The sequence below is a fragment of the Chiloscyllium plagiosum genome, unplaced genomic scaffold, assembly GCF_037043375.1.
Source record: "Chiloscyllium plagiosum isolate Xiang-an unplaced genomic scaffold, Cpla_swu_hap1 HiC_scaffold_10, whole genome shotgun sequence".
NCBI classification, from domain to species: Eukaryota; Metazoa; Chordata; class Chondrichthyes; order Orectolobiformes; family Hemiscylliidae; genus Chiloscyllium; species Chiloscyllium plagiosum.
The window spans coordinates 72,922,214-72,945,587 of record NW_028270148.1 but is presented as its reverse complement, the minus strand read 5'-3'; the positions used below and the strand labels follow the sequence as shown (position 1 = coordinate 72,945,587).

Genomic DNA, 23,374 nt, shown 5'->3' with positions numbered 1-23,374 from the left:
TTTTGGCGAGCATTTGTCAAATGTGTTTTTGTATTAAATTTCATTTGACAGTGCTCCTGTGAAATGTCATAAGATGCATAAATACATTAAATGTCCTGTGTGTTTTCTGTTTACTTATTCATGGGACGAGGGTGTTGCTTAGTAGGCCAGCATTTATTGCTCATGCCGAATTGTCCAAAAGGTAGTTAAGAGTCAACCACATTGCTGTGGATCTGGAATCACATGTAGACCAGACAAGGTGAGGATGGCAGTTTCCTTCTCTAAAGCACATTGGAAAAACCTACCTGGTTCACTAATGATCAACAATGGATTCATGGTTATCATTAGATTCTTAATTACAGATTTTTTTGATGAATTCAAATTCTACCATCGTGACAGGATTCTAACTCAGGTCCTCTAAACATTATCTAGGTCTCTAGATTAACAGCCCAACGATAGTTCCACTAGGTAGTCACCGCCCTCACCTGGATCTGAGGAATTCCATTCTCATTTACACTTCTCAACACTGGTGTTGTCAGTTTATAGAAATGTAGAACTTGATGAATCTTCTGGCGGTCCAACATCATAAACTTTCTTAAAGGAGCAGGCAATATTTATGGAGAACTTTGCCAAAGACGATCCAAATATTTAAGGAAACTGGATGGTCACTTGAGGAAAATAAAATTTTAGAGCTACAATCAGGGAACAAAACTGACCAGATTGCCTTACAGTGAGCCACTATGCACTCAATGGGATGAATGGTATTCCTCTCCCCAAGATTGAAAACTAAGTTTGATGTTCTAGATGTCCTTCATATTTGAGTGTGTACCACTGGTCATTTATATTTTCAATTCCTCACACAAAACCTCCTTTCTAATCAGCGCAAAGACATGCCAAGTCGCATCACCCTATCGGTCATATCACAAGTGACACTGCAAAAGGCACCAAAATAAATAGCACATACAAGATCAAAAGCTAAAGGAAAGAAACTATTTAACTCTTCAGTAGCAAATTATGAAATAAACAGGCATCAATTTAGTCAAACTGTATTGCTGTGCTGTACTTGAAAATCAATATTTTCAATTTTAATAGTCTATGTTTATGTATCCAGTCATTTCCAGCTAATGAAGTTTGTTTATTGCTCACTGATGCCACATTCCAAAATCCATAGTGCCTCACGATGAAAGATTACAGCATTAGTTCCTGCACTACTCTAGAAATGCACGTAGAAAATTTCTTCTATAAGTATCTCCGAGACTCAGAGGAACAAACGGCAAAACAATTCAAAGTGTCTTATCAACAACAATTCAGGAGATTTAAACCAGATAAACAAAGGTCACAAAGCTGATGTTTAGATTTCAGGGTGAGCTCTGAATCATCTGCCATCTGAAAAAAAAAGTCACATTTGTTTTTAAAGAGAAAATACACCATGACTTCTCTAAAAACATGACACAGTTTTGTAATTACAAAGAAACCCAGAACTCACCGGAAGGGACAGGAAGAAGGTTGTCAATAAACTCAACCAGCAATTTTGATTGGTCAGAAGGAGGCGGGGACATCATGTGGTTTAGTGAATCGCTGTAGTCTGTTGGCATTTGGTTGCAATCTAATGAGAACCTTCTGATAGTCAGTATTAAGTGGTTCTCTGCAAATAACGATTCAATTTGTGCATGGTGTAGATTAGCAACCATTTCACCATTTATAATCAAGATCTCATCTCCCACTCTTGCACCTAACGGAAAGAAAACAGGAACAGTAACAATGTTAAAGGAAGTCTCCTCTCCCAAGCTGCAAATTTACCCTCAACTTCTGAATGTTAGCTGAACTACCATATTCTACTTTTACTTCAAATTTCCCTCCTCAGCTTTAAAAAAACATTTAATCTAGATGAATGAAATCATTAATTTTACCAGGATTATTAGCTCATATAAATGTGTCATAAATCATTAAACACTATAGTTTGTTAAAATAGCAAACAGAAATTTTACACAAGCACATGGAACCGATTTGTTGAAACGTATTTTTGTTAAGTTTCCTAATGTCCCATTTAAATGCCACAGGAATATCAGGTGCCTGACACAACACTATATGGTATCGCCTGAACTAGGTACCCTCACAGGAAAAGTTGATTGAACAAGCTACTTTATTTATAAATAGTTTTAATCAACCCATTCAGAAACATCGTCCCATCTACTCTGGACATATGGGTCGTTTACATTCTGTGTAGAGGTAGGGACATTACCAACATGCCCCTAGACCCTAATACTATCTCACTGATATAGTATCTTTAATGAAAGCATTACAAAACAAAGTACAACAGAAGCCATATACACGAGGTCAGATGACTAAAAGCTCAATTAAAGAGGAATGTTTTACAAAAGCAAAACAAGCTAGAAGAGTGGACAGTTATAGGGAGGGCATTCCAGAGCTTCCAATTAAGCTGAAGACATAGCTACCAATATTAGATCTATGACAATTGGAAAAGTCCAATAGGCCAGAACTGGAGCAGTGCAGATTCTCAGCAGAATAAAGGGCTGGCAGAGATTACAGAGGTAAAGTATTATAAGACTATGGAGGAATTTGAAAACAACAAGAATTTTAAAGTCAACACTTTGCTTGAATGGGAACCAATGTAAGTCCGTGAGCACAGAAGTGACAGATGAACAGGAATTGATGCAAGTTAAAACAGGGATCAGAATTTTGAATTACCTTAGATTTATGGAGGGTAGAATGTAGGAGGCCAGGCGGATATGCACTGGAATAATTGAGTCTAGAAGTAACAAAGGCATAAATGAGGGTTTCAGCAGAAGGCAAGCTGAGACTTGTGCGAAGTTGGGTGATGCGAAGGAGGTGGAAATAGATGTTCTTAGTAATAGCATGAACATGAGGTCAGAAGCTCCCCTTGAGAACAAATGTGACACCAATGTTACAAACAGGCTTGCTTGATCTCAGATCATTATTAGATTTAGGGATGGAACTCCGAGGGGGAATGAAAGCAAGGATTCCAGTTTTCCCAAAATTTAACTGGAAGAAAATCTTTGCTAATGCAGAATTGTTGGATAAACAGTATGATAATTAGCAAGGCATTCAAAAAAATTACCTAAACAATGAGTGTGCAGCATCTATATATAGCTCTTTGATGCTCAACCAATATGTACTGTATATAGAAACCTGGACAATGAGCTTCTGCATACTACTCCACTATGAGAAAACCAGTCAAGAGCAATATTGTCCGCACTCAGAAACCAAACTGTTATTTTTGCAAGGATTGCAGGATAACCATTAAAGGTTCAGACGCTGGATGGTAAAATGGAGTGTTACATTAATGCTAAAACCCGCTACTTCAGCGAGCATAAGATCTTTTTAAAAGTAATCGTACCTTCTCTATAGGCGAGACCATCAGGAAGAACATCACTCACAAACAAAGAATTGTTGTGCTGCTTTCCATCAACCTGTCCAGCAACTGCAAAACCTTCAAGGGTGAAGCAAAGAAAGTAAATCTTTTTTACCAAAGAAATTTTGTGCCAAAGTTGGTGCTTTAGTTCCAAAAATGATAAATATTTGGAGTTAAGTGCACAATCTTACACAAAAGAACCTATTAATTACAAAAAAAAAGCAACACTGCAAACCACAAAAATTTATTGTATTGAGTTGCAGATATTTGTAAGCTGTTTCAACTTGCTGTTACATTCCACACTAAAACAAAATATTTTTTTTTTTAAAATGTGAAGCATTATCATTAACTTTCAGGATACAAGCCAGAAAGTCCTTGCAAATACAGCAAAGTTGTTTTCATTCATCGCAGGATGTGGGAGTCACTAGCTGGACAAGCACTTACTCTCCATCCCGAGCTGCACTTGAGGTGATGGTGGCGATTTGCATTTATGAACTGCTACAATCCATTTCGTATAAGTAAATCCCAAATGTCATTAGGGAGGGAATTCCAGGATTTTAGTGTTGTTTGTAGAAGAGTGCAGTCCTCAGATTCAGTGATGTAGGGGCTGGAGCTTGGTAACAGCTCAAACTGGTAGGCCCCTGTAGGTATATTTCCAGCAGGCCTGAAAGGAATAGTCTCATGAGTGTCCTGCCAAGCTGGCAAGGAAAGGGAGTTTGATGGAGAATTAGTATGGTCGGATTGAACTGTAAGATTGTGGCTCCAAAAGAAACATTTGTGTGATAGAATTTATTTAGCAAATTTTATTCACAATAGATTTTTAACCTTTAATCCTCCATTTCATTTAGATGTATTGCTGCATTGCCTGGTTTACTCGCACATCATGCCTGGATGATGGGCATGACCACAGCCTGAGTTAACTCCTGCTAATAACCTGTTGGGGTACTCACCATTGGGGTACTTTTCCTTCCACCCACCCCCAGCTCAAGCATGCCTCCAGCAGCCAGATACTTGATATTGTGGACAGAGACTATTATGGTGGGAATTCCAGGATTTTGACCCAGTGACACGATTTTGGGGGGTGGTTTGGGTAATACAGTTTCAAGTCAGAATTGTGGCTCTGAGGGGAACCTTCAGGTATGTTGTTCCCATATATCTGCTCCCCTTGTCCTTCCATGTCGTAGAGGTTGGAGGTTTGGGAGGTGCTATCAAAAAGGAGCCTTGAGTATTCATTAGTTTTACAGCTTTAAATTTAATTCCACTGTATTCTTTTTCCTAATGTACATTGCAACTTTCATTAACTGTTGGATTATCACCACACTCTCTACAGAAACAGAATTAACACAGATTGATGACTCTCATCAGAACTGGGAAAGATTAAAGATGATCAGATTTAAACATGTGAAAGTTACATATAAACTTAAAAGGAGTAATTAAAAAGGAGAAGAAGGGACTTGTAATTACTTTGTGCCTCTCTCAATCACAGGATGTCATAAACTGTTTTGTTCAATTAAGTTGTTTGCTGTGACAGCCAATTTGCACACAAGCAGCTCATGAACAACAGTGAGAGAATGACCAGATAATCTGGATTTTGCAGTGCTATTAAATAAGGAATAAGTATTTGCCTGGACACAAGAGATAACACCCCATAAAAGAGTTATATTGAACTCAAAACATTAACTCTGTTTTTCTCTCCACAGATCTTGCCAAATCTAAATTATTTTTCAGCACTTTCTACTTTTATACCAAGACACTGATTAGTTTGTCCAAGAACGAAAGGCGCATTCTAGCTTAAAAGATAATGCATACCCTGAAAAACACCAGGACGATATTTCTGGATTGAATGTGCCTTTGAAGGAAAGTAGTATTTGTTTTAAGGCTTTGAATGGTTCAAATGTCACCTCTAAGCAATGCAAGGGAAATGCACACACAAAGAGGCAGGGTTGTCACTTGGAAGCGAATGAAACCAGCAACAAGCCTCAAAAGATGACAAATTCCATTCAGTGTCTCCTTTATATTACATGCATACTTCCGATAAAATACCCCAATACTTGAAAAACTTACCCTACTTTTGCGTATTACTCTATATGCATTGTAAATTATCCAAGTACCATTCATATCCCACTCACAGATTGTGGAATTAAACCCTTCTACATTAACTTCTAAAATTATCCTCCTATTCCCCATGTAATTATACTAAGTTACCACCAACACAGCAAAAGATTCATCCTTGCCCTCTAAAGGTTTCCACAGCACCAACATTTCACAAATTCATCTGCGTGCATCAGGGTCAATGGCCAATTCAGGCACGCAGGGCAATTACACTTTTTTAAAAAAACTCAAAGTTGATGTCATGATACATGGGACAGTAAACCAGAAATCAAAGCATAAGGTGACATATCAATCTAAGAACACTATTGTAATTGGCAAAGACACTACAGTTGTGAGGAGTCACGTGTTAGAACAGTCATATCTTGTCCTTTTGAATCTTTAAATAATAAACGCAGTATGAAGAGAAACAAAGGTAACAACATCTGGGCTAAAGCGGAAGTTTAGCCAACCAACTAAAATTTGGTTTTCCATTGCTCAACTGTAGCATAGAATTAGAGACAACTTGGAAAGAATGCTAGCAATTTAGTGAGTAAGGGAGTTAGGAGAGGAATGAACTCCTTTACGTTTCTTTGAACCTGCGAGTAGTTGGTGCTTATTCTACTGCAGAGGATGAGGCTAATTAGTCTGTTCTATTCCTAAGTGTTTAAATAGTACAAGTGATCTTGATAGGTTTAATAATATATCAGAAAAAGAAATGGATAACTTGAATAAGTTACTTAAACAGTGGATAAAACACATTAAAATAGCAATTTGTGTCACAATTGTAGAATTTGGGTGCTCTCAAATGTCAGTGGCTGCAGTAAATGAACAGATTGACAGCTTCAGCTCCATTTTATGAGCAGGAGTTGAACTACAGACAACACAATACATCAATGGCAGAAAAAATAATTTACCAGGATATTTTGCACCAGACGGCTGTCATATCTATTAGGATGGGATCTTCAAATTGGGTCAGTGGTCAAGGAGCATGTGACTCACGAGGCAGGTAAGGGGATCCAGAAGACAGGGGTGCAAGACCTCAGCTTTTGCAATTGGTCAAAAAGTCTGAAGTCCTCACTACTCATTTGGTTGAAGGTGAGGGCTGTAGGATGGATAAGTTAACTGATCATGACAACGTAATACAGGAAGCCATTAAAGTGGGAAATCAAAAAAGAAATTGGAAGCAAAATGAATGTTTCCAGTTCAGAATGACAGCAGGAAGCAGAATCTGATGCATATGTCTAGATACCAGAGTAAGAGATTTGCACCTTGCAAAGTGAAACTGGGTACCCACAGAATTGAAGAAAGTGAGACAAATTAAGTTCAAAGTGGGAACAAGCTCAACCAGGCAGACAATCCCTGTCAACCACTCTGTCTGAAGAAACAATTATGCAAAGATGAATGTCAAAATCTAAAGAACAGCACAGGACAACTAAAGGATTAATCAGGAGAAAGAAATAGCATGAAAGGATGCTAGTTGTAAAGAAAATAGATAACAAGAGTTTCTACAAGTAATTAAAAAGAAAAAGGAGGTAAAATGAAGTTGGTCCTCTTTAACAAAAAAAGAGAGACTGGACAGTTTATTTTAGATAACATGGAAATGGCAGATGATATAACTGAATATTTTGCCTGTCTTCACTGAAAAACATACATCAACTTTCCAACAGGAGCTGTAAATCTGGAGATGGAAGGCAGAGAGGAACTGAAAATCATCAGGTAAATGTACTGAACAAATGGATAGAGCTGTGCACTGACAATGTCCCACGTCATGATGAATTTCACCCTAGGGTCTTAAAAAAAGAGGTGCCTAACCAGTAGATGCACTGGAGTTAATTTTTTGAAAATTCGCTAGCTTTTAGAAAGGCTCAGACTAAAATAGAGGAAACGGAACTGCTCCATTCAAAAAAGGAGTTGTTCAGTTACAGGAAACGAATACAAAAATTGCTGGAAAAGCTCAGCAGGTCTGGCAGCATCTGTGGAGAGAAATCAGAGTAAGTGTTTCAGGTTGAGTAACCTTTCCTCAGAACCGATAGTGGCTAAGGAAATGTCAGTTTATATGCAGAGGATAGGGCGAGAGGAAGGGATAAGGAGTAAACGATAGGTCAGGATAAAGACCAAAGAGGGAACACATTTGGATAGACAAAGAGGTGGATAATGATCTAGCTAGGTGGTGAATAAATATTAATGGGGACTGTTAGAGGCTAATAATGGGGTGCATGTAATATTGGACAATACGATAACAAGGCCTGATTGTGGGGTTTGGACTAAGGACATCAGAGAGCTCAAACCCTAAAGTTGTTGAACTCAATATTGAGTCAAGGTGGCTGCAGGGTCCCCAGGCGAGAAATGAGATGCTGTTCTTCCAGCTTGAGCTGAACTTTACTGGAGCACCACAAACAGAGGTGTTGACAGAGGTGTTGGCCAGGCAAGAGGGTGGTGCGGTGAAGTGACAGGCAACTGGAAGCACAGGATCTTTTAAAGTCAGAATGTAGGTGTTCTGCAATGTGGTCACCCAATCTACACTTTATTTCCCCAATGTTATTGAGACCACATTGAGTGCAGCGAATGCAGTAGACTAAATCATGTGCAGGTCAGGCAGCATCCGAGGAGCAGGAGAATCGACTTTTTGGGCAAAGGCCCTTCATCAGGCTTTTGCCTTCCAGCACCACACTTTCGATTCTAATCTCCAGCATCTGCAGTCCTCACTTTCGCCAAGATTATGTACGTCAATGATGGTGTCAGTGCTGCATCCTGCACCCAGGTTGAACTAGAGCAGTTCATTGACTTTGTCAACAACTTCCACCCTGCCTTTAAATTCACATAGTCAATTTCGGACACCTCCCTCCCCTTTCTTGACCTCTTTGTTTCCATCTCTGGTGACAGTCTACAGACATACATTTATTATAAACTCTCAGACTCCCACAACTACCAGAACCAGACTACCACTACCAGCAGGGCACGGTGGCCCAGTGGTTAGCACTGCTGCCTCACAGCTGCCTCACAGCGGGTTCAATTCCCGACTCAGGCGACTGACTGTGTGGAGTTTGCACATTCTCCCCGTGTCTGCGTGGGTTTCCTCCGGGTGCTCCGGTTTCCTCCCACAGTCCAAAGATGTGCGGGTCAGGTGAATTGGCCATGCTAAATTGCCCGTAGTGTTAGGTTAAAGGGGTAAAGGTAGGGGTATGGGTGGGTTGCGCTTCGGCGGGTCGGTGTGGACTTGTTGGGCCGAAGGGCCTGTTTCCACACTGTAAGTAATCTAATCTAATCTAATCTAATCTAAAAACTACACCTCTTCCCACCCATTATCCTCCAAGAACTCCATCCTGTTTTCCCAATTCTTCCATTTCATCTGTTTGGACAAGGAGACATTCCACTCCCAAGCATCCCAGATGTCCACCTATTTTGAACAATGTGCTTTCCCCCTCCATCATCCAGACAGCCCTCCACTGCCTCTCCATTTCATGCTCCACTGCTCTAAACCCCACCCCCTTCCAAATATAATAATGACAGGGTCCCCTTTGTCCTCACCTTGTACCCCAACCAGTCTCTGCATCCAACGTATCATTGTTAAACACTTCTGCCAATTCCAACCAGACCTCACCACCAAGAACATCTCCCCCTCTCCATCCCCTCTGCCTTTCACAAGGGCCCCTACCGTGGTTCGCACCACTCTCCCCACCACTCTGGTACATTTCCTTCCTGGTGCAAAACCTGCCAGCACATCATTCCCTCACCTCCATCCAAGGCCCCAAATAGTTCTTCCAGGTGAGACAGAGGTTCATGGAGTTCTCCAATTTCAAATAACCTCCCTTCCCATCCCTGACTCCCTTTCCAGCCCCTCCCGCTCCCTTCCAGTCCACTTACTGACCCTTCCTTCCTTCCAATCAACCAACCACATTGTACCAGCTATCTGTGTTTACCTATCACTACCTCGCTACTCCACCTCTTTCCCCACCCAAAACCCTCATGCCCTACCCCCTTTATCTGCAACTCCCCTCACCCCCCCATCACCAGTCCTGAAGAATGGTTGTACCCAAAAATTGACTTCTCTATCTCTTGATGCCGCTTGACTTGCTGTGTTCTTCTAGCCACTGCAGTATTTTTTCCTCTAACTAAATTGTGTGAACTGCAGCTTTAAGTAAGTAAGTGAAACATTAACATTTCCCTTTTACTTAAGTTGTTAAAGTACCGCACAAACATTTCTTGAGTGTGCTCATTTGTATGAAGAAATCAGTGCATGAAGTCCCATCTTCTGCAGAAATTCACTAAAAGGTTCCTAATACAGCACCTTACCAACCCACAACCACTACAGTCTAGAAGAACAAGGGTAACAGATACATGGAAACACCACTCCCACCAAGTTCCACTCCAAGCCACTCACTATCCTGACTTGGAAATATGTCGCCATTCCTTCACTGTTGCTGGGTCAAAATCCTGGAATTCCCTGGCATTGTGGGTTTACCTAACCAAATGGACTGCAGTGAATTGAAGAAGTAGCTCACCACCTTCTGAACGGCAATCAGGGCTGGGCAATAAATGCTGGCCAGCCAGCAATGCCCATATCCCATGGCTGATTTTTTTTTAAAAAAAGCATTAATTTTTTCAGCTTTAGTATTTCTGAACATAAACAATCATTTTATAAATAAAATCTCAAAAGTCTGCTGCTGTAGATTTCTTGACCACAGAGTTAGGGGGTTAAAACATAGACCATTTCCAGTTATTTAATTCATTGATTCACAAACTGAAAAATGGGACATGGTTTGCAGTAATGTTAGAACATTGAAGTACCATGAAACAGAAGTCCTAAGTGCAAGACAATAGTACAAGAGAGCTGCTGAATGTTGCTTAAAATAAATTGTAAGAAAAGTTGACAAAGTACCGATCATAATCTTAACCACTTACCAAAGGCAGTTCCAGATCCATTCCTCTCAAGGTGTAAGTGGTAAATATTCATCATGGTGATTTCTATTTCATCAAATATCTGCACCAAAGAGAGAGAGAGAGAGAGAGACACTATCATGAAATTTAGGCAATAGATGGCTACAGGCTAAAATCTCTTGTAAGATGTTAGGGATGTCCAATCTACAAATACAGGGAACATGATGGCCTAATGGTATTACTGCTCTACTATTAATCCAAAGAACATTCTGGGGATCTAGATACAAATTCATCATGGCAGATTGTGGTGTGAATGCAATAAAAACCTAAAATTAAGAGTCTAATGATGACTATGAAACCACTATCAATTGTTTGAAAAATCAACCTGGTTGATGTCCTTAAAAGATCATTTTATCCATGTTTTATTTTTAACCTGATTTTTATTTTACAATGTTTTTAGATGCATATTTAGAAATAAATGCAAATTGCACTCTTCCACCATCATTATATTTCTGCACATGTCTGTAGCATATGAAACTCATCTGCCACATCCGTATTCTCAAATACGTGCACTGCAAGCCTAATTTAGGAGGATGTGATGCCCTGGTTGTATTGTTGTTGGACTAGTAATCCAGAGACATAGGTAATGCTCGAGGAACTGGGTTTAAAACTCAGGTAATGGGATTTGAATTTAATTTTCAAAATCTGAAATCAAAGTTTTAATAATGATAAAATACTTAATTATTATGTACTAATCTCCTTTAGAGAAGGAAGCTGCCGATCAACCTAAGCATGGGAAATGACAGTGGCAAACACAACCCCAATAACCCTGCAAAGTCCCCTTACTAACATCTTGTGAACTAGTGTGAAAATTGGGACAGCTGTATTTCAGATTAACCAAGCAATAGCCTGAAATCATCATACTCATGGAATCATATGTCACAAACTCCCAGACACACCAGCATCACTATCCTATCCAACCGGCAAGGTAGACCCAGCAGAAGTGGCAGCTTAATAGCATACAGATGAGAGACAGTTGCTTTGGAGGCTCTCAGCATTGACTCCAGATACAATGAAGTGTCATGGGAAAGAAAATCCCCTGCTAATTATTGTAGAATATCTTCCCTCAGCAGATCAATGTGGAACAGCACTAATTTATCAACACTCAGAGGAAGCACTGAGGGTGGCAAGGGCACAGGATGCACTGTGGGTCAAAACTTCAATGTTCACCAAGAATGGCTCAGTAGGACCACTACTCATCAAGATGGTCAAGTGATAGAGGACATAACTGCTGGAATTTGAGTCTGTGCTAGGTGGTAAGGGAACCAAGGAGGGACCTCATCCTCACTAGTCTGCCTATTGTAGAGGCAACTGTCCATGATAGTATCAGTAAGAGTGACCACTGCAGACTTCTTGTTGAGATGAGGTTCCATCTTAACACTGATAATATTTTCAACCATGTGCATTCATTGTGCGCCATGGGCCATCATCAGCAAAATCATACTGCAACATAATCTACAGACTTCTGGCCTGGCATATTCCCAATTCTTACCAACATATGCAGCAACTGACAGACAACTGATTCCAAAACCAGCATATCAGATTTAAGCTCTCCAGTATTGCTTTATCTAGTCATGAATGGTGGATGATAATTAAACAACTCACTGGAGGTAGTGGTTCCACAAATATCCCCAAAGATGGGGGAATCATCACGTCAATGCAAAAGAAGATGCTTTTGCGAATGCAAAAATCTTCGCCCAGAACAGAACTGGCTCAAAAGGTAGAAGACAGAGGGTGGTGGTGGAAAGTTGTTTTTCAGACTGGAGGCCTGTGACTAACGGAGTGCCACAAGGATTGGTACTGGGTCCACTACTTTTCATCATTTTATATAAATGATTTGGATGTGAGCATAAGAGGTATAGTTCGTAAGTTTGCAGATAACACCAAAATTGGAAGGTGTAGTGGACAGCGAAGAAGGTTACCTCGGATTACAATGGGATCTTGATCAGATGGGCCAATGGACTGAGGACAGGCAGATGGAGTTTAATTCAGATAAATGTGAGGTCTGCATTTTGGGAAAGCAAATCTTAGCAGGACTTATACACTTAATGGTAAGGTCCTAGGGAATGTTGCTAAACAAAGAGACCTTGGAGTTGCAGGTAGATAGGATAGTGAAGACGGCGTTTGGTATACTTTCCCTAATTGCTCAGAGTACTGAATTTAGGAGTTGGGAGATCATGTTGCAGCTGTACAGGACATTGGTTAGGCCACTTTTGGAACATTGCATGTAATTCTGGTTTCCTTCCTATCGGAAAGATGTTATGAAACTTGAAAGCGTCCAGAGAAGATTTACAAGGATATTGCCAGGGTTAGAGGATTTGAGCTATCGGGAGAGGTTGAATAGGCTGGGGCTGTTTTCCCTGGAGCATCGGAGGCTGAGGGGTGACCTCATAGAAGTTTATAAAATTATGAGGAGCATGGATAGGGTAAATAGACAAGGTCTTTTCCCTGGGGTGGGGGAGGCCAGAACTAGAGGACATAGATTTAGGGTGAGGGGGGAAAGATATAAAAGAGACCTAAGGGGTAACCTTTTCATGTAGAGGGTGGTACGTGTGTGCAATGGTCTGGCAGATGAAATGGTGGAGGCTGGTACAATTGCAACAGTTAAAAGGCATCTGGATGGGTATATGAATAAGAAGGATTTTGAGGGATATGGGCCAGGTGCTGCCACTGGGCCACGGTGGGCGGCAAGGTGGCACAATGGTTAGCACTGCTGCCTCACAGCCTCACAACGCCAGAGACCCGGGTTCAATTCCCACCTCAGGTGACTGTCTGTGTGGAGTTTGCACATTCTCCCAGCGTCTGCGTGGGTTTCCTTCGGGTGCTCCGGTTTCTTCCCACAGTCCAAAAAAAATGTGCAGGTTAGGTGAATTGGCCATGCTAAATTGCCCGTAGTGTTAGGTGCAGGGGTAAATGTAGGGGAATGGGTCTGGGTGGGTGCGCTTCGGCGGGTCAGTGTGGACTTGTTGGGCCGAAGGTTTCCACACTAAGTAATCTAATCTAAAAAATATCTGGTTGGTATGGACAAGTTGGACTGAAGGGTCTGTTTCCATGCTGTACATCTCTATGACTCTAAGTGCTCAGCAGATGCCAGTCTTTGATTCATAATTTGATTCTCTCCATACGAAAGCTTTGGTCCTTGACAACATCCTGGCAATAGTACAGAGATATGTGCTCCAGAACTTGCTGCACTCGTAGTCAAGCTGTTCCGGTATGGTTACAACAGTGACATTTACACAATAATGTAGAACATTGCTCAGGCATATCGTATACATAAAAAACAGAACAAACGCAACCTGGCTGATTACCAAACAAAAACCAAAAGAACTGCAGATGCTGTAAATCAAAACAAACACAGAAGTTGTTGGAAAAGCTCAGCAGGTCTGGCAGCATCTGAAGAAAAATCAGAGTTAATGTTTCAGATCTGGTGACCCTGCCTCAGAATTGATTGTATGTAGGAAAATGTCAGTTTACGTGCAAAAGAGAGGGTTGGGAGGAAGGGGTTAAAGATTAAAGGATACGTAGGAACAGAGCCCAAAGAGACCCTGCAACCTTCAGGACTTAAATATCGAGTTCAATAAATTTTGGGCTTGAACTCTTATGTCCCAGCCCCCAACCGCACACACAGGATCACAGAATGTCATTACACACAACTGATTGTTAGCCACTAACAGTCTCCATTAACAGCTATTCACTCTCCTAGCCAGATTGTTATCCACTCCTTTGTCTGTCCTAACTATTCTTCTCTCACTTTGGGTTCCATCCCCATAAGGTCAGACTCCTTAGATACTGAAGCACTCCATGCCTAAATGCAGCAAAACCTGGACAATATTCAGACTTGGCTGACAAACAGCATGTAACATTCACATTACACAAATGCCAGCACCTCCAATAAGAAGCAATCTAACCATCGCTCCTTGGCGTTCAATGTTGTTACTATCACTGAACATCCTGGGATTACCATTGACCAGCAACTCAACTGGACTTGCCATACATAAGTAGTGGATAGGAAAAAGTGAAGACTGCAGAAGCTGGAGAGTCAGAGTCAAAAAGTGTGGTACTGGAAAAACATAGCAGGCTGGGCAACATCCAAGGAGCAGGAGAGTCAGAGTTTCGCATATAAGCCCGATGTGGTCTCTTCTATATCTGGGAGACAGGATGCCACCTCACACAGTGGTTCAGGAAACATCTCTGGTCCACACACACCAAACAACTCCACTGCCCTTAGATTAGGTTAGATTACTTTACAGTGTGGAAACAGGCCCTTCGGCCCAACAAGTCCACACCGACCCGCCGAAGCGCAACCCACCCATACCCCTACATTTACCCCCTACCTAACACTACGGACAATTTAGCATGGCCAATTCACCTCACCTGCACATCTTTGGACTGTGGGAGGAAACTGGAACACCCGGAGGAAACCCACGCAGACACGGGGAGAATGTGCAAACTCCACTCAGTCAGTCGCCTGAGGCGGGAATTGAACCCGGGTCTCTGGCGCTGTGAGGCAGCAGTGCTAACCACTGTGCCACCGTGCCGCCCTGTGGCCAATCACTTCAATTTCCCCTAACACTCCCCCAAGGACATGCAAATCTTGGACCTCTTCCACAGCCAAATCAAAGCCACCTGCCAACTGGAGGAAGAATGCCTCATTGTCAACCTTGGAACCTACAACCACACGATATCAACATTGACTTCACTAGTTTCCAAATCTCCCCTTGCACCATCGAGATCCAACCCTCCAACTCGGCATCGTCCTCTTGATCTGTCCATCTTCCTTCCCGCCTATCCACTCCACCCTCCCCTCCGACGTACCATAATCACCTCTTACCTGAATCCACTGATCACCAAAATAACCTACCTTCCCCACAGCCCTACCCACACCCTCCTGTGTATCTCTCAGCCCCCTTCCTCCTCCACATTCCTGAAGAAGAGCTTATGCCCGAAATGTCTCCTCTCCTGATCGTCGGATGCTGTCTGACCTGCTGTGCTTTTCTAGCACCACACTTTTTCATTCATAAATACAGTGGCTACAACAGCAGATCAGAGGCTAAGAATACTGCCATCATTCATGCATTCACCCTTGCAGACTCTATTCCACTCTCAAGGAGTCTGCAGATGGCTATACAGACCAGTGCAGCCACCGCAGGCTCTGTTACAATTGGGACAGGTAGTGGATGCAGGAAGGGGTGGGTGCGGCTTCTACATTTTCCCAAAAGCAAGTCTTGGAGTGCCCGTTGCCTTCCTGGATGCTCCTCCTCCAATTTGGAGGGTCTTGGGCAGTGATTCCCAGGTGTCTGTTGGAATGCTGCACATCACCAGCGAGGCCTTGGAAGTCTCACTGAAGCATTTCCTCTGTCCATCTGGGGCTCACCTGCTGTTTTGAAGCTGGGAGTAGAGTACCTGCTTGGGGAGACTCGTATCAGTCATGCAGATGATGTGCCCAACCTATGGTGTTGTTGCATCTTTCTTCCCAATAGATAGATGGGTAGGATCTTGCACAGGCAACGTTGGTGGTACCGATCTAGTGCCTTGAGGTGTCTGCTGTATACAGTCCATTCCATAATCAGAGGGCAGGAACCACCACAGCTCTGTAAACCGGGATCTCAGTGTGGGATCTGATGTCGTTTGCCTCGAACACCCATTTCCTCAGGTGGCTGAAGGCTGTGCTAGCACATAGGGAGGCAGTGCTGGATCTCTCCAATAGCTGCTTTGGCCAACAGGAAACTCCCAAAGGACTGGAAGCAGTCAATGCTGTCCCTGGCCTCCCTGTGGACCTGAATGACCGAGGGTTTGTTCCACAGTGCCAGGTCGGGTTGGAGGAGGATCTTCATCTTGTGGATGTTTGGGGCGAGATACATAATTTTTACCTTTACGAAGGCATATGAGAGTAAGGTCTGGAGTACATCCTGAGATTGCACGTATGCATTAATCATCTGCATACTGCAGCTCAATAACATTGGTTGGGGTGACTTTGGTTTTGGCTTGATGGCGGAAGTTGAATAACTTCCTGCAGGTTCTGTAAGTTAGCTCCACTCCAGCGGGGAGCTTGTGGGTGGTGAGGTAAAGCATTGCAGTGAAGTACATTGAGAACAGTGGTGGGGCGATGACACAGCTCTGCTTGACACCATTCAGGGAAGGGGTCAGTGGTGGAGACATTTGTCATTATGACTTCCATGTTGTCGCAGGCAGGTGAAAGATGGCACCAAACTTCATGGTACAACCAAAGTGGAGAAGGACGTTCCATAATGCTTGCTGATTGACGGTGCTAAAGGCCTTTGTAAGGTTGAAGGCAGCCACGTACAGGGGTAGGTTCTTTTCTCTGTTTTTCTCTTGCAGCTGTTGCTTGGTGAAAATCATGTCAATTGTGCCAGTGACTGTAAGCCACACTGCTACTCTGGGAGGAGACCATTCAGGAGGACCTTGGCAATGGCTTTTCCAATAGTCGACAGCAGGAAGATTCTCCTGTAGTTATCACAGTCAGACTTGTTCCCTTTTTTGAAAATACTCATGACTGCAGCATCTTGGAGCTCTCCCGGGATGCTGTCCTCCTTACAGATAAGACAGTCAAGGGATGCAGCTGCAGCAGAAGCTGTTTGCCTCCACACTTCAATGCCTCAGTGAGGATACTGTCTGCTCCAGCAGCCTAGTTAAGCTGGCGATGGCTTTGTCTACTTCATGCAAGGCTGGTGTGTTGCATGAACACATGGCATGTAGTATGCTGTGGGATGTATTCAAGGATGCTTGGATTGATAACTGAGCCCTGGTTGAGGAGGTCTCTGAAATGCTCCCTCCAGCATCGTTTGATGGCTCCTTTATCTTTGATAAGAGTCACTCCACCCTTGGCCGGCAATAGGGTGGGGACTTGGATATTTTGTCAATATGTGGTCTTGACAGCATAGAAGAAACCCTGCATGTCATAGTTGTCAGCCATTCATTGGGCCTCCAGTGCTTTCTCCACCCACCACCTGGTCTTTTTGCCATGGGTTTGTTGTTGAATCTCAGCCTTCAGTCACTGTAGGCCTGCCTTTTCTTTTCCAAATGCAGTTGTTGTTTTATACTCAAATGACACGCGCTTCTGGTTTAACAGTTCTTGGATCTTCTGATCATTCTCATCAAACCAGTCTCGGTGTTTCCTCGTTGTCTTGTATTTGTCCCTTTGGCAAAACAATGTATTGGTGATGAGGTGGTTATATTTGCAGCATTTGGTCAAGGAAGGGTGCTGTTGCTTCCCTACTACCTCTATCCTGATTACAACACCCAAAGGTCTGCTCTTGTGCTGACTCTAGCAATGAAATCACCAAGGACAATTAGTTTGTCCACTGTAGGGACCCATGCGTGAGATTGGTCAAGGCTGGAATAGAATTTCTCATCCTCAGCTGTTACATTGCGCATTGGTGCATACGCACAGAGTATGGAGACATACTGATTCTGAACAAGGGTGAATTGGAGTGTCATAAGGCATTCACTTATTCCAAAGGAGGGAGTCTTTGAGTTGGTCCACAAGTTGGTTTTTGATGGCGAAGCTGACTCCATGGATACAGCACATTTTTGGCCTTATCTTTCCAGAAAATGGTGCAGCCACTACCTTTTTCTCAGAGCTGCTCTTCCCCTGCTCATCAGGCTTCACTCAGGGCGGTGATGTCAATGTCAGAGTGCCTAAGATTGTGGTGCAGTGATCTGGGATCTTTGGACAATCCTGCTAAACTTCATTCAAAGGATGTGGAAGGAGCCTGTGTGGGAATTCTTCTAACGTGGGGAAACCATTGCACATCAGCTACCACACAGGCTGAGCAGCGCAAGATATTAGTCCAGTGGCGAAGGGGTTCCAAGACAACTGGACACCAGGCACTGCAGTTTAGCCTTAGATTGCCTGCAGTGGAGTTCAGACAAACCATTCTGCGCTCAGCAGCACCTCCCAATGGGTTAGTGCAAGGTCTGAGGGGAGGACAAGGTCAGTGTGCTTCCTGTTACTGTGCTGGTCATTCTCAGTTTGTGGTTGAGAGATCACTTGGCTTGGGGTGCGGATCTGTAAAAGCAATCACTGGGGTGGGGGAGTTTATAGAAAAAGTAAACAATAAACTGGGTTGGATTTTTTTATATAATCACTGAACTGGTAGGTGATTAGTTTATAAAATTACTGGGCTGGTAGAAGGTTATACCTGTATAAGATGGAAATGTGTTGCTGGAAAAGCGCAGCAGGTCAGGCAGCATCTAGGGAACAGGAGAATCGACGTTTCGGGCATTAGCCCTTCTTCAGGAATACCTGTATAAGCACTGGGCTGGGAAGCTGTTAAGATAATTGGGCTGGGGCATTTATACAAACCGTGCAACTGGGTGGGGTGTTTTATAAAACATTGGGCTCAGACGTTGTTAATAAAAATGATCACTAGGCTGGGTGATATGATAAAAGTTTACTGGGGGGGATTAAAGGTACAAATGCTGGGCTGGGAGACAGTTATATAAACATTGGGCTGGGAGTGTGTTTTGATATTACTGAGCTGTGGGTGTTATAAAATTACTGGGGGTGGGGTTGATAAAAATACTGGATATGTCAGGCGGCTTGTTATGTAAACACTGGACTGGGGTGTGGCGCTGGAGTTATAAAAAAAATACTGGGCTGGGGTGATTGTTACAAAATGATTGGGAGTCATATAAACACTGGGCTGGAAGAGCTGTGGTAAAAACTTTGGGGGAGGGGGGGCATTATATAAACACTAGACTCAGGATTGGGAAGCGTTACAAAAATGTCACTGCAGCAGCAACTGGAGCTTCAGCAGGCAGGCAGTTCAGCTACTGCAGTAACTCACCACTGACTACCCAAAGCCTGTCCACCACCTTCAAGACACAAGTCAGGAGTGTGATGGAATATTCCCCACTTGTCTGGGTGAGTGCAGTTTCAACACGCATGACATCATCCAGATGAAAACAGCCAACTTAATTGGCACGACAACCACAAACATTCACTCCCTCACCACTGCTCAGTAACAGCAGTGTGTACCAACTACAAGATGCACTGAAGATCCTCAGACAGCACCTTCCAAATCCATGACTACTTCCACCTAAAAAGACAAGGGCAGCATGTACACACAATGCCATCACCTGCAAGTTCCCCTCCAAGCCTCTCAACATCCTGACTTGGAAATATATTGCCATTCTTTCAGTGTCATTGTATCAATATTCTGGAAATCCCTCCCTAAGAGTATTATGGGACATGCATGGACTGCAGCTGTTCAAGAAGACAGCTCACCAACGCTTTCTGAAGGGCATCTCGGGACCAGCTAGTGATGCCCACATATCATGACTGAAGAAAACAAAATATCTATGTGATCAGTTTTCCAAATTTAATTTTAGCATGCTTAACTAATTGTTAAAATAATTTTGTACAACATTGAAATTGCTAATGTTAAGAGTTAAATACATGCTACCTTCATTCCAATGAAGGTACTGGAAGTGAGACAAGACTAGCACTTACATTATTTATGTTATATGATTTAGAGCCTTTAAGGTAGAATATTATCCATGATATTGCAGAAATGAAAGGAATGGTTATTAAGTCTGGAAAATTTTATTAAGAGATCAAAAGCTGAAATTTTTGGATTTTGAGAGGTTTTTGAAAGATGGGAAGACAAGTGGAGAAATGGCAGGGTTGAGGGAGGGTGTTCCAAAAGATAAGGTCCAAATGGTCAAGGTTCTGACACAAAAAAAGAGAACTGAAGTGAAATGGAAGGGTAGCTTGAGATAAAGGGTACATGGAACCATAGAAAGTCATAGATTCAAGTTAGGAATGAACCATGAAACAATTTTGAATCAGAAACCGATCTTCAATTTGATGCCTTGAAACAAAGATGGGCACGTAGATTGGTGATGGTCGTGCAAGATTATTACATTTGGATGACTTGGAAATTTATGGAGCGTGAAGAGAAAGACATCAGCAACTGGGTTCAGATATGCCAAAGGTAATTATACGAAGTTCAGTCATAATATGGTAAGACAAGAGTGGTGATAATAGGATACAGGGGTTAAGGTTCAGCACTTTAACAAATTTGTCAGAAATTACATACAACTTAGTTCTTCTCAAGAAAGTTAAAAATCACAACACCAGGTTATAGCCCAACAGATTTAATTGGAAGCACACTAGCTTTCGGAGTGTCGCTCCTTCATCAGATGGTAGTGGAGGGCTCAATCCTAGGAATGAGCCCTCCATTACCACCTAATGAAGGAGTGACGCACCGAAAGCTAGCGTGCTTTCAATTAAACCTGTTGGACTATAACCTGGTGTTGTGTGAATTTTAACTTTGTACGCCCCAGTCCAACACCGGTATCTCCAAATCATGACTCCTCTCAAGAAAGTAGGCATGATGTGCATGCTGAGAGCTTTCAATTGATGCTGTGACAATGGATGTCATCAAGGGGCAGCATGTTGAAGATGAGCAGGAATTGAGGGATGGATCCTTCCGAAAAGTAATCAGGCAAGAGGAGAACATGGTGTTGCTCCAGATATACTGGCTACAACTGGACCGAAAAATAATGGACTTTTTGAGGAAAATACTATAAGGCAGAGTAGAGAATCCAGGTAGCCTGGCTGCCTTGTAAGAAAGGCATCCAACGAAGTCAAGGAAATTAAGAGGAGCAATATATAACAATCATGTAGAATATAATTGATGGCATTATAGTTAATGAGGTTAATAATTGACAACTCCCTTAATAACCTGGTGAGTATAAATTATAACCCTATGCAGAAATTTCTAGTTATGTTTAGTGTATCCTGAGTTAACAATTTTCTGATGAACAATTAAAATGTTACTGCTATCCTCAGCACATCTGAAAAACACTGTTCCTTCTGGGTTTATTCAGAAGATTTTGGCTTCACACTATGCTCCCAGATTTGATCACAATCTAAGTTTCAAGATTTTACTGGATATCACCTTTTAGGGTGACATATGAAACCAAGGCACCACTTACTTGCACAAGAGAACAGAGCAACGCTATTTACTACAGGTTAGTTAGTTATTTATTTCATCGAACTGTAGGAGCTTCTGTTTAACTGGCATTTTTCATGGGATGTGGATGTCAAGGCAAGGCCAATATTTGTTGTCCATCCCTAATTAAGCTTGAACTAAATTAAAGAGTTAAGGTCAGAACAGCAGACTTTCTTCACTAAAATGCATTAGTGAAACCTGGATATTCATAACAAACAAAGATTGTGTCATTCTTGATGAAGGGCTTATGCCTGAAACCTCTATTCTCCTACTGTTCGGATGCTGCCTGACTTACTGTGTTTTTCCAGCACCACACAATCGACAATGATAGTGTCATGGTCATCATTAAAGAGGCTAGTTTACAATTCCAGAATACTAACACCCTTCGATTTCTAGTCTAGTGAAATAACCACAATGCCACCGTGTCCCCAACAACATTAGCCTAAGTTACAGAGATTAATTGGTTAGGAAAAGCTTTGAAAAATACCAATTATGGTAAGACATGATAATGAGGCATTTTAAAACATCTTTTTGGATTAATACTCATTACTACTTTAATAAAGTGCTTGTCAGCATTGCATTGATTGAATCAGTTTATATTAATTCTGCCTACAATATTCTCCATACTTGCAGCTGAAGTTTATGCATAGAAAGGCCTAAGGAATGCAGATATCTATGGAAGTATGAAATGGAATATGAATAATCATTTCAAATCAGGAAAGTGACCTTTATTTATATAAAATATTGTATCAAATATTACCTGTTCCTGTATATAGTCCAAACTGTTAGGAACATAATATTCCACATTATTGTACTCCGTTCTTCTAAGACGAACACAGTGATGAATTGGATCCAGTTGTCTTATCTGCATTGGACACAAATATTAGTTAATTATTCCAAGATTTGTAATGTCTGACGTGAAATTATTTTCTTTTTTTCTCACACCACACAATTCCACATTAATACAGCAGGTAATCAATTTGCACTTGTTAGCAGAATGAACAGATCAGAATAATTCAGTACCATCCAACATTGGAAACCAACAAACATCTTTTAACACACCTCCAGCATACCTGGTTATTATTACGTCACTGCTTTTGGGGAGCATTATTTAACTGCCATATTTTCTACATTATAAAGGTAACAACATTTCCAAGAAGTATGTTCTTCGGTATCAAGCACTTTAGGATGCTGAGGTCATGAAGAACAAAACAAATCCAAGCCTTTCTTTTTTAAAATCTCCACAAGGAGAAAGAGAATCTGTTCTTAGGAATTACCAGTTATGAAATTTTCCAACACAGTGGGAAATGATAATGAACATAATAATGCAGTCAAAACACTTGGCTATCTTCTCAAATTATAAAACATATTCATTCATCAATATTTAAGAAGAATGCAACAGTTGCACGGTAGTATAGAACTCAAGAGCTGTTGGAAAAAAAGGGATACACTGTAGAAGAATTTCATCTTGCACTCATCAGGACAGATGCAAGAATACCAAACTTGAAAGGAATCAACAACATACACTGAAAGAGAAACAAGTGATGATACATTGACAAGTTGACTCTTATTGGTCAATGCGGTGCCATACTGTGAAACGACCGCCCCCAGACATTTCCTTTAATTTAAAAAGGAGGCACAATGTCTGGACAAGTTCCTTTTGTTTGTGATGAATACATCTGTTGTATAAATATATATAAGTTCTAGCACGCATAAAATGAGTTACTTTGTAAACCTGATGCGATAACCTTAAATTAGTTATTGCTGTAATTCTTTACACACTTGGAATTGTTCAAATATGTAAACCGTACATCCAAACAACTGTAGATTGCATAAAATAGCATACTCTTTTGGCTGTTTGTAATAGGTAACTGTCTTCAGCATACTCTAAAAATTCAAGATGCGTCATCGCATTTTGGGTGTGGTTCCATCATTGGACAGTGTGTGTCTATTTATTTTGCACTGATCACAAAAGTTTCAACAGCATATT

General features: G+C 41.7%; 1 protein-coding gene across 1 annotated transcript in view; it reads right to left on the bottom strand.

Annotated features, from left to right (window-relative positions):
* The window catches only part of tiam2b (TIAM Rac1 associated GEF 2b), a 243,392-nt gene that overhangs the window by 109,522 nt on the left and 110,496 nt on the right, over positions 1–23,374 (bottom strand). The window contains exons 8-11 of the mRNA XM_043696135.2: positions 22,145–22,249; positions 10,367–10,445; positions 3,359–3,451; positions 1,466–1,711 (exon numbers count right to left, since the gene is read on the bottom strand). Of these exons, the coding sequence (XP_043552070.2) occupies positions 1,466–1,711; positions 3,359–3,451; positions 10,367–10,445; positions 22,145–22,249 (523 nt within the window). The remainder of the gene's footprint in view (positions 1–1,465; positions 1,712–3,358; positions 3,452–10,366; positions 10,446–22,144; positions 22,250–23,374) is intronic.